We start from the raw sequence: 9,779 nt of genomic DNA, 5'->3' as shown, positions 1-9,779 counted from the left end.
AGTGAGCGCTTCCATCGTCCTCATTGATTCTGTTCAGGCATGGCCACCTCCTGTCTCAACGCGGTTAGGGTTCGATTGTACTTTGATTATCCTCCTCCCGCGACACCTGAGTGTCGGATGTGTTGGTTGCTGGTGGACTTGAACAAATGCCGAGTTATCGCAGATCTTTCCAGCATTATAAAGGAAAAGTTTGGCTACAGCCGTAAGACTATTTTAGACTTATTTATTGAGGATTGCTACCTGCCTTCCACAGAAAGTATTTATATAGTACGTGACAATGACAGTATAAGGTAAGAACTGTATTTTAATAATAATGGGGACGTTTTTGCTAGGTTAAATAACCTTTTAAATGTTGATAAGTGTTTGTTTATTCATCATCCCTATTGACAGGGTAAAGGTATTCAGTTCTGTTTATGGTAATGGTGCCGAGGCTTACCAGAACTCTGAAGCAAAAATCTCAAAGACCAAGAAAAGAGTGAGAGAGGATGAGACGCAGGTCTGTGAAGGTCTAAGTAAAAAAAAGAAGCATGAAGATGCTCATAGCAATGCAGAGGATGGCAAAAAGAAGAAAAAGAAGAAAAAAGAGGTGAAAGAGTCAGCCACCAAACCTGCCACCCCTCAAAAGAACATTGTAAGCCCCTCCTCTTCGAAAAACAACAGAAAAAGCACTTCAGCTGTCGCCATCAGTGACAAAACTACTCGTACAAAGAATCATGAACCAACGTCAAATTCTTCAGATAGCAGTGAGGATGAATCTCACAAAAAGGCCCCTCCACCAAAACCTAAACCCAAGCAGAATGGTGCAACCAAAAAGCCTGCGCGAAAAGAAAGCACATCATCGGATTCATCATCTTCGGGTGCTGTTAATATATCCAAAAGCAGCATCACTGTACAGCCACTTCCTGCTACACCTAAACCATCTAGCACAAACTCAAAACTTCTACTACAGACACCTCAACGTAGAGAGAGCTCCACAGATTCGTCTTCCTCCTCGTCATCACCCAGCCGAATCAAACCTGTAGCCAAGAAATCACAAGCAGCAAGTCAACCCTCCTCAACCACTCAAAATTCAGTTCAGTCGGTCTCGTCTTCTGTGTCTAAAGAGCCCCAGGATAAGGCAGAGAGCTCAGACTCTGATGCCAGTGAAATAGAGCTTGTGATTAAAAAACCAAACCTACAAGGAATGGGATTGAAAATTGCTGGTTTGAGACCCTGTGCTAGTGAGGCAGCAGGCAGAGACCGAGGAAACACAAGAGGTCAGGAGAGAGGTAGAGGTCGAGGCGCAAATCGAGGCAATTGGAGAGGAGATTTTGGTAGGGCCAAGGGAACACCGTGGAAACAAGACTCTCCTTTCGAGCGGCAGAAGCCGAACGATTCTCTGACTAATGAAAGTTTTATTCTGCAGGTGAGATGAATGTGAAGATGTGATTTATTAAAAGAAGCTACTGTTATCTAAATTTAGCAAATTGACTAAAGCATAAGACCGCTAACAAATTCTCCACTACACCACAAAATCTAGGGTTTTCAAATAGGGCTCTTTGGAAAAGATATGTAAATCATATATGTCCGGTTTCACAGACGAGGCTTTAGTCCCAGACTAAAAGGCATGTTTGAGCTTTTTTAACTGAAAGACATTTGCACTGGCATATCTTGAAATATGTCAGTGCCATTGTTTTGTCTCAAGATGCACATCAGTAATGTTTTTTTTCTAAGGCACGTTTATAAAAGCTGCTTAAATTGAACTTAATTTTGGCTTAATCTAAGCCCTGTCTGTGAAACCATGGCCCTTAATATAAAGTGTTACTCAGAAAATCTATCTTTTTATGTAGGGGGTCCCTTGGTTGTCTAGGTTAGAGTATCTGAGTGTTTGGATAAGGGGTCCCTGGGTTAGGAAAGGTTGAAAATTAAACATACAAATTTTCACAATTTCTGTCATGCGTCCAGAACGACCTGAACAACACTTTCAACTACGATAATAGTTCTTTGTTTTTCATACCTTATTATATAAATAAGTTCTAAATGTATTAATGTAATGTATTATCTATATATTTATTAACATTTTTATTTTTGAAAACTTGAATCACGAACCATACGGTGGATGTTTTGTGTTGTAGAATCCACCTGAACCGGCTCCCAAACGAGACTACGCAGCTTTACCCTTGCTGGCAGCTCCTCCTGCAGTGGGTCAAAAAATCGCTTTTAAGGTGCAGATTTGATGAATGATGATAGAAACACTTGAGGATTAATTTAAAAAATGTTTTTTTTTTTTTTTTTTTTTTTTTTTAATCATCCTGTTAATATTATATATGATTATTTATGCTGAGTTGTTAGTATAATACTTCCTAGTTTCAGTGAGCACATGCCAGTTTGTGGTCAGTTTTCCATGGATCTGTACTTTAATCTCTATGATTATTCTTTCCTGTCTCATAGCTTTTGGAGCTGACTGAGAACTACACACCAGAGGTGTCTGACTATAAAGTAAGCCATTGTACACCTCTATAATGTGAATTGTGTTGTTGTGTGCACATTAAAAACAGTCTTTGCTGTTATTTAGGAAGGGAAGATTATTGCATTCAATCCTCAAACAAAAGTGACGGAGCTTGAACTGCTCTCTCAACCTCAAGGTATAACCAACACCTTTTTTTTTTGCCACTGTTTCATTTATATAAATCTGACACCTGAAGCTTGGCAGCTGCTTTATTAAGTGCTAATTGCACTCTTCCTTCTGCAGCAATAATTTATTTGTTATGCGTCTTTTAGCTCCAGTTGAACCTGGCAAGTTTGACCTGGTATATCAGAACCCTGACGGATCAGAGATAGTGGAGTATGCTGTCACACACGGATCACAGGTACTGAATGCTCTCTTAAATGTTACATTAGGTTCACACACCCACATCAAGGGGATTTCAGTATGCCTGGAACATTGAATTGACCAATCAGAATTCAGGGAAAGATTGGTCTATATATTTAAAAGATTTTATTATGGATTGTAAATGCATATGAACTGATCAGGCATAATACTAAACACACAGGCAAGTTTACTGGAACTACATCATTAGGTGAATGTGTATTAAAAATCATCATTTGTCATTCTAATGTAATTTGTAATGAACAAATTAACTCCTGGCTGTTACCTTCTTTGTTGGTGGGGAGATATCAGCAAGATAGTCCGTGGTAGTAATATGAAAAAAATAAAAGCTTGTAGCACGAAGAACGACTACGGTAATTAGCGAATTCAGATTTTGGATCATAGTTACTACACTTGCTGGGGAAATGCATTTGACGCAAAGGAATATAAAAGTGCATACTCCATGTTTAACATATGCAGTGTATGTCCTGACAGTGCTAATGCGAGTGCTGTTTTGCAAAGCTCTAAACCCTCTTTTGTAGTTTGGATTGTAACCCCATCCCCCAATCCCACACAATTGTTGCTTTCTGATTATCCCTTTTAATTGTTGAAGTGAATAAGGGCAGTTCTTTGTACAAGTGCGTATGCTGTGGTAGGCTAAAACAAGCCTGTCTTTGATGTCTTTACTGCAGCTGACTGAGCGCTGGGATTCTCTTCTGGAGCCCCGGCTCATTGTGGAAAATGTCGGATGATGGTCAGAGAGAACATGTACCCTGAGACGCACCTATTCGGATAACCTTTCTTATTTTAATGTTGTTTTGTGGAAACGGCTCATTCTCATGAAATTGTATTAACCATTTATTTTTTATTCTCAATGTCAGTTAAATAAATACTTTGTTTTTTTTTGTTAAAAAAAAAAAAATGGCAGTATTGGTAGTGTCTGTTTATACAGAGTACAAATAGCCAACCTCTTGGCAAAGACTGTTTTTACTAACTACTGCGATGCAGATTTAAAAAAAATATATTTTTTACAAATAGCATATTACTTATTTTTACATTTACTTATTTGTAAACTTTCTGTGAATGGCATCTTTCCCTATTTGGACTTGTAAACAAGATGATGAATACAGAAGATAAGTGAAGTCACCACACAAACCAAGAACTAAAAAGCACACATTTTTTTACTTTATCAAAGGATATGCATGGAAATTGCATATGTAACTATAGCTAGCAAACATAGAGTACATTAATGCCCATTTTATTGCAGGATGAATATGCTCCCGATCTTGACTACGCAGCTTTACCCTTGCTGGCAGCTCCCCTATAAAAAATAGCTTTTAAGGTACTATGTGATTTGATGAATGATAATAGAAATGATTTTTAAATGATCCTAATAATATTATATATAATTATTTATGCTCAGTTGCTAGTAGAGCTGACCAAGAACTACACACCAGAGGTGTCTGATTATAAAGAGCTATTTTATACTTCTGAAATTTAAATTGTGTTGTGTGCATAAACTGTTTTTGATGCTGTTGTGATTTAGGATGGGAAGATTGTTGCATTCAATCCTCAGCATATACTGTAATACAGTATGTGTGTGTATATAAATGTTGAACCATAGGGAGACATAGGGTGTCAAATTCTCTGTTTGTCCCATGCGAAAGCAGAGTTCTGTTTTGTAATGAATAGCAAAGATAGTACGTTATATATAATAGTCTACATGAAAATAGTAAGAATATTATTATGAACTGATATTCAAGAGTACGAACATATGATCATCTACTACTGTATCTTTTTTGAAACTGCTTTAGATTCAGAACAGTCCAAAATTATATTAAAGTGAATTCAATTAATTTAATCCAATCAGAGTTTCGTTGACATTTATGTCAACTGCGTGAACCAATTAAAGCGAGCTAAACACATCCGCATCCCAGATGACGTCAGCAGGAGCGCGCGACCCCTCCGCACGCGCAGATGATGGTTTCTTCCAGTTGAACTGAAGTGATGCTGATCTGGTGATGTCAGAGCGCTGAGTGAAGCTGAGCTCCGCGCGAGCTGAGATGATGGCGAGCGCGCTCACAACATCACAATCTCTAATACAAAGCGTTTAACAGCGCATCATCATAACAATGGACGGCAATGTCTTCCCCGACCAAGAACAGCTTTTGGTATTCCTGAAAAAGCTTAAAGAAGTGTTCGACGTGTGCGACGAGGATGCAGACGGATATATTCGGGTTGAGCACTTCGTGGACCTCGGTCTACAGTTCGGCCAAGGAGATGAAGTAAGAACCTGTCTTTACATAATCATTCACTCATTTTCTTGACTCAGGAATGTTTGTCGTGTCATACTGCAGTGCACTTTTGTACCTTACACATTATACTCTCTGGAAATATTTCAGTAAATCACTTTCACCGATCTTGTGCAAACAGGTCGGCTTATATTCTGTGATTGGTGCTGGACGTTTACAGTGCTAGAGTTTTATTTAGGCTACTGGCATTTTAATAATTGCACTTCCGCCAAGTAACCAAGACAACTGTCTCCTCACTCTCCTTCATCAACTGTGATGTCATCAGCCATCACACAGAGTCAACAGTTTTTTTTTTTTTTGTAGATTTAACAGATAAAAAATATTTGAGGAACAAGGAATACATCACAATATTAATTCCACAATAGCCCAGTTTAATGACAACATGTATTTGAATGTATAATTGGCTTGTTGTCCAGGACAAACAAAATTTATGCCCTGAATGGTATAGTTTGCTCAAATGAAAATTGTCATTATTTAGCTACCCACCTCATGTCATTCTGTTTGACACTCTTCTTTGATTTCTTTCTTTTAATTTAGGTAATTAAAAAGTTTCCATTCCCTTTGACTTTCATTGTATGAACAAAAAAAGGAAGGCAATTGGAACCAAAACTGTTTGGTTACCAACATTCATCAAAATATCTTTTGTGCTTCATAGATGAAAGAAATTCATGACATGATGGTTTTCCCTATTTGTTGTGTACTGAAGACATTGTGATACTTGACATAAATATAATACAGGATACATTGAAACCTAAATATTGAAATTCGTATTTATAATAAGCTATACATTTTTAGTTGATGAACAAAATAACCATTAATTTCATTTTTAATGTTGATCATGATGTTATATACGTTCTGTTTGTAGAATCTCAAGCAATTAGCAGTACTGGCTTTCTTAATTGTATCTTGACCTTGCATTTCTGGCTTCGGTGGGTCAGCTGTGTAGCTCAGTGTGTGCTTCTTGAAGACCTGCCAATAAATACTTTTGTCTAGAAATCTGTCTAATGGACAGCATGTCTCCTCGGAGTGACCAGTCAATATCCACCGGCCTGTGTGAGGATTGCTGCTGCTGCTGAATATCAGTTGAGCTGAGTTTGTGTATTTTGGTTGAAATTACTGTTTACTCTCAGTCACTTAGAAGACAGCTGTAGCGCTATGTTAACAAAATAGAGCAAGTGAACTTTTTTTTTAAATTAATATATTAAGTAGAAGTATTGAAATTGGCAAACTAATGATAACCTAATTGACTTTCAGATTTATTTAATAAAACGTGACATTGCTTTTCGTGGTGATCGTTTAGTTTATCGGTTAGCTGATCTGTCGGTTCAGCTAATCCTTATTATCTTTTCTTATTTACAGAGATGCCTATTATTCTGCCCAATTGGGCTACATTGTATTTGTCAGTTTAGTCACTCATCGTGCTTTGTTTTAAATTAATTAGACCTTACTCTGGAGAATCTGGACCCTGAATGTGCTGAAAGTATGAAATAACGGACCCTTTTCCTTTACCGTCGCCATGGCAATCATGTTTAACACTCTGATGATGCTGAAAAGGCCTTTCAGTAAATGCTGGGTGGTGTTTAAGATAAGGACATGCAGGTTGTTTTGGATCTGTAGGTTACACAACTTTACAAAAGATGGATGGATTTATCGGGGACATCTTGAGATTGGTTTGAGATTGTAGTTTGAGGTTTGGTGCTCTTAGTTGACCGTAGCAGAAGTATTTTCTTTACATGACAAATTATAGTCAGTTTTTTTCTGCTCTGTGTGCTGCTCCACCATTCTTGGTTGGCACTTGCTGTTTTATTCAGCAGATTAAGATGTTTAATTGCCTTCCTTTACACATTCAATTGAATCCATAATGAATTGTGGTGCCTCAAGGCTCTTTGTCATTTAAAATAAGTCTCTATTGTCTCAGTGGACAGCAGTAATGAAAACGGAATGAGCAACCTGCCTCGTTTTGCCGAAACCTTTTTCAGGAAATCTTGATGTTGTGCACTGCTTAATGTGCTTATTACATAAATTGAAAAGGCTTACATTCAGTATTATCTAAAGTTTTTTTTTTTTTTAGAGATTCAGATTTATTATTTGTTTTTGTAACAATTTACTGTATCTTTAGGCTCTCTTATCCCAGTCATTTTGGAATATTAATGTGATCATTTATGCTCTCAGATCATCTCATTTGATTTCAGAAATTATCCATGCCAGTTCAGACAGTATATTTTTACAACACATTAGGTCGTGCGACTGTATTGCTTGCTAAACATACTGAGCAGTGGTGACGAATGGGTTGATTTTATCTGATTGATAGCGAGCACAAAGGGGAAGGACATCGTAAGAGTAATCCTTCTAAACCTCCAGTCAGTGCCGCCGCCATCCCAAGTATGGGGCAGGGCCTAGTGCAAGGTAGCGGAAGCGGAGCCACCCCTCGGGCCGATAGCATTCTGGGGGTGGTTGGGGTTCCATTCTGAGGGTTGTTCCAGACGGTGGAGGAACAAACCAAAATACAAATCATTACTGCCGCACGGACAAACTCGCAATGTCTTGCGGTATGTATTGTAATCACCTCTGAATAAGGTGTAAATTATAATGGAACTATATAAATTACAAAATCTCAAATGATAGTTTAACATTTTGCAATTATGTTGTGTTTTCTTTGTAATGTATATGATTTTCTGGAGTGTCTCAGCTGTAAGTTATAATCCATTATTTATCGGATTTAATATATTATTGGCCAAATTAATTTTTCTTATCGGACCGATAACGATAACATTAAAAATGAACATATATCGACCGCTACCGATATGGTGGCCGACGTATCGTGCATCCCTAATTTTTATGGTGTTTTTGTATGTTATTTTTTGTTGTATTTTTTGCTGTTATTTAAGTACACTACTGATACACACCAAATCTAGTGTACACCAGAAATGGATTCATAATTATAATAATAATATAATGATGATGGACGATGAATGATGACGATGGTACTGAAAATTGGCTTTCATTTTTCAGCATCATTACTCCTGTCTTCAGTGTCACATGATCCTTCAGAAATCATTCTGATATGCTGATCTGGTGTTGAATAAATAGTTCTTATTATCAATGTTGAAAACAACTACTGCTTAATACTTTTGTGGAAACTGTGATGCATCTTTTTTCAAGAATCTTTGATGAATAGAAAGATCAAAAGAAAAGCATGTGTTTGAAATATAAATCTTTTGTAACATAAATATCTTTACTGTCAATAAAAACAATTCTGAATAAAGTATTAATTTCTTTAAATAAAACTTTTAATGAGCCCACACTTTTGAACGGTATTGTGAAGTAAACTGTTATCATATTTGTATGTTATTTATTTATTTTTGTCACATATTACTCTGTTACTTTTCATTTATTTTCCCCTTTCTATATTTAACTGGATACTATTATAGCAGAATAAAATTGAATAATAATAAAAAAAGAATCCTGTAATAAGTGCAGCAAACAAAATGGCTGTAAAGTAGTGCTTGTCATTAATCTGAAGCAAATGTTTGTGTGCCATGTTGTACCATTTGCTGTGATACAGTTCAGTGCTTTGTGCAGAAGGAAGTGATGTAACAGTGTGAGTGTGAGTGTGAGGTACAGTCACAGATGACTGGTCTCTCTACATGGATTCTGAGTCACAGTTGTGAGGAACAGTCATGATAGCAGCTTGAATGTTTGTGATGACCGTCTCGAAGTCCTGGCAGGTCTTCTCACCAATCCATCCTCCATTTCTTTTCTTTAATCCATTAGTTGCATTCAGTCTTATACCATTTAAAATGTTATTACCCCTTTTTTCCATTTTTCCTTTCCTATTATCTCATAACCCTTCCCTCCCCTCCCCTTCTCCATCTCCTCCTCCAGTCCGTTTCCTGACGTTGTATGAGGATTGCAGTGATTGGTATGCATGAAGAGCACGAGGATGTTTCAGTGCAGAACGTGTGGTGAACGTGTGCCTCTGCTCTTCTTCCCTTCCCACAGGCTGCACTGTAGTGGCCTTGAAGAGCGCTTGCTAACATCGAGTCCTTGACACAGCACTATTTCACTGGGACCCTGATAGATCACACAGTGACAAGATGTGAGGGTCAACAGCATCTGACTGAGCTTTAATTTAATCGGTCATTGATGCTGTATGACTCCTCATGGCTAAAATGTAACAGAGAATGCAGAATTGAAAACAAGAATGGTGCTTAACTCATCACGTATGACTGTGAGGATTAAGTTTGATGTGCTCAGTGAGTTTAAAGAAACAATTTGTTGGTAATAAATCTGCAGCTAATCTGGACGTGGTGTGAATTTTTAGTTTTTGCTGATGTAGCCAGTTTTAGTGATGTAAACTGAAAACAACTGCTCCAAAGAACATCTTTAAAGGGTTAGTTCACCCAAAAAATCAGTTACTCGCCCTCATGAGTATCCTGTCATTCCAAACCCATAAGACTTCAGTTCATCTTCAAAACACAAATGAAGATGATTTAGATTTTTAATGAAATCTGAGAGATTTCCCTCTCATTCCCCTTAAACTTTCACTCTTCAAAAAATTCATAAATGCATCATAAATGTAATCCAAGTCTTTATATGTGAATAAAAGCCTAAATTAA

At 37.3% G+C, this 9,779-nt stretch overlaps 2 protein-coding genes across 2 annotated transcripts in view; both read left to right on the top strand.

Moving 5' to 3' along the window:
• The first annotated feature begins 31 nt into the window (after nucleotides 1-31).
• coil (coilin p80) lies at nucleotides 32-3,734 on the top strand. The gene is made up of 7 exons (XM_056240594.1): nucleotides 32-290; nucleotides 391-1,405; nucleotides 2,115-2,204; nucleotides 2,431-2,478; nucleotides 2,555-2,624; nucleotides 2,761-2,849; nucleotides 3,541-3,734. Exons 1-7 carry the CDS (start codon nucleotides 40-42, stop codon nucleotides 3,598-3,600), a joined length of 1,623 nt encoding a protein of 540 aa, XP_056096569.1. The 5' UTR covers nucleotides 32-39; the 3' UTR covers nucleotides 3,601-3,734.
• Nucleotides 3,735-4,864: 1,130 nt separating this feature from the next.
• Nucleotides 4,865-9,779, top strand: part of rab11fip4a (RAB11 family interacting protein 4 (class II) a) — a 54,954-nt gene continuing 50,039 nt past the window's right edge. The window contains exon 1 of the mRNA XM_056240640.1: nucleotides 4,865-5,133. Coding sequence (XP_056096615.1) covers nucleotides 4,981-5,133 — 153 coding nt within the window. The 5' untranslated portion in view covers nucleotides 4,865-4,980. The remainder of the gene's footprint in view (nucleotides 5,134-9,779) is intronic.

This window comes from Rhinichthys klamathensis, unplaced genomic scaffold, assembly GCF_029890125.1.
Source record: "Rhinichthys klamathensis goyatoka isolate OS25496 unplaced genomic scaffold, OSU_Roscu_1.1 h1tg000605l_1, whole genome shotgun sequence".
In the NCBI taxonomy this organism is placed as follows: domain Eukaryota; kingdom Metazoa; phylum Chordata; class Actinopteri; order Cypriniformes; family Leuciscidae; genus Rhinichthys; species Rhinichthys klamathensis.
Note: the sequence above shows the minus strand (reverse complement) of the source record. Positions and strands in the feature narration are given on the sequence as shown.

Coding starts and splice junctions, on each gene's coding strand:
- coil (XM_056240594.1), top strand. CDS start 40: ATGGCCACCTCCTGTCTCAACGCGGTTAGGGTTCGATTGTACTTTGAT. Junction 2,205..2,430: donor GTCAAAAAATCGCTTTTAAG/GTGCAGATTTGA, acceptor CCTGTCTCATAG/CTTTTGGAGCTGACTGAGAA. Junction 2,479..2,554: donor CAGAGGTGTCTGACTATAAA/GTAAGCCATTGT, acceptor GCTGTTATTTAG/GAAGGGAAGATTATTGCATT.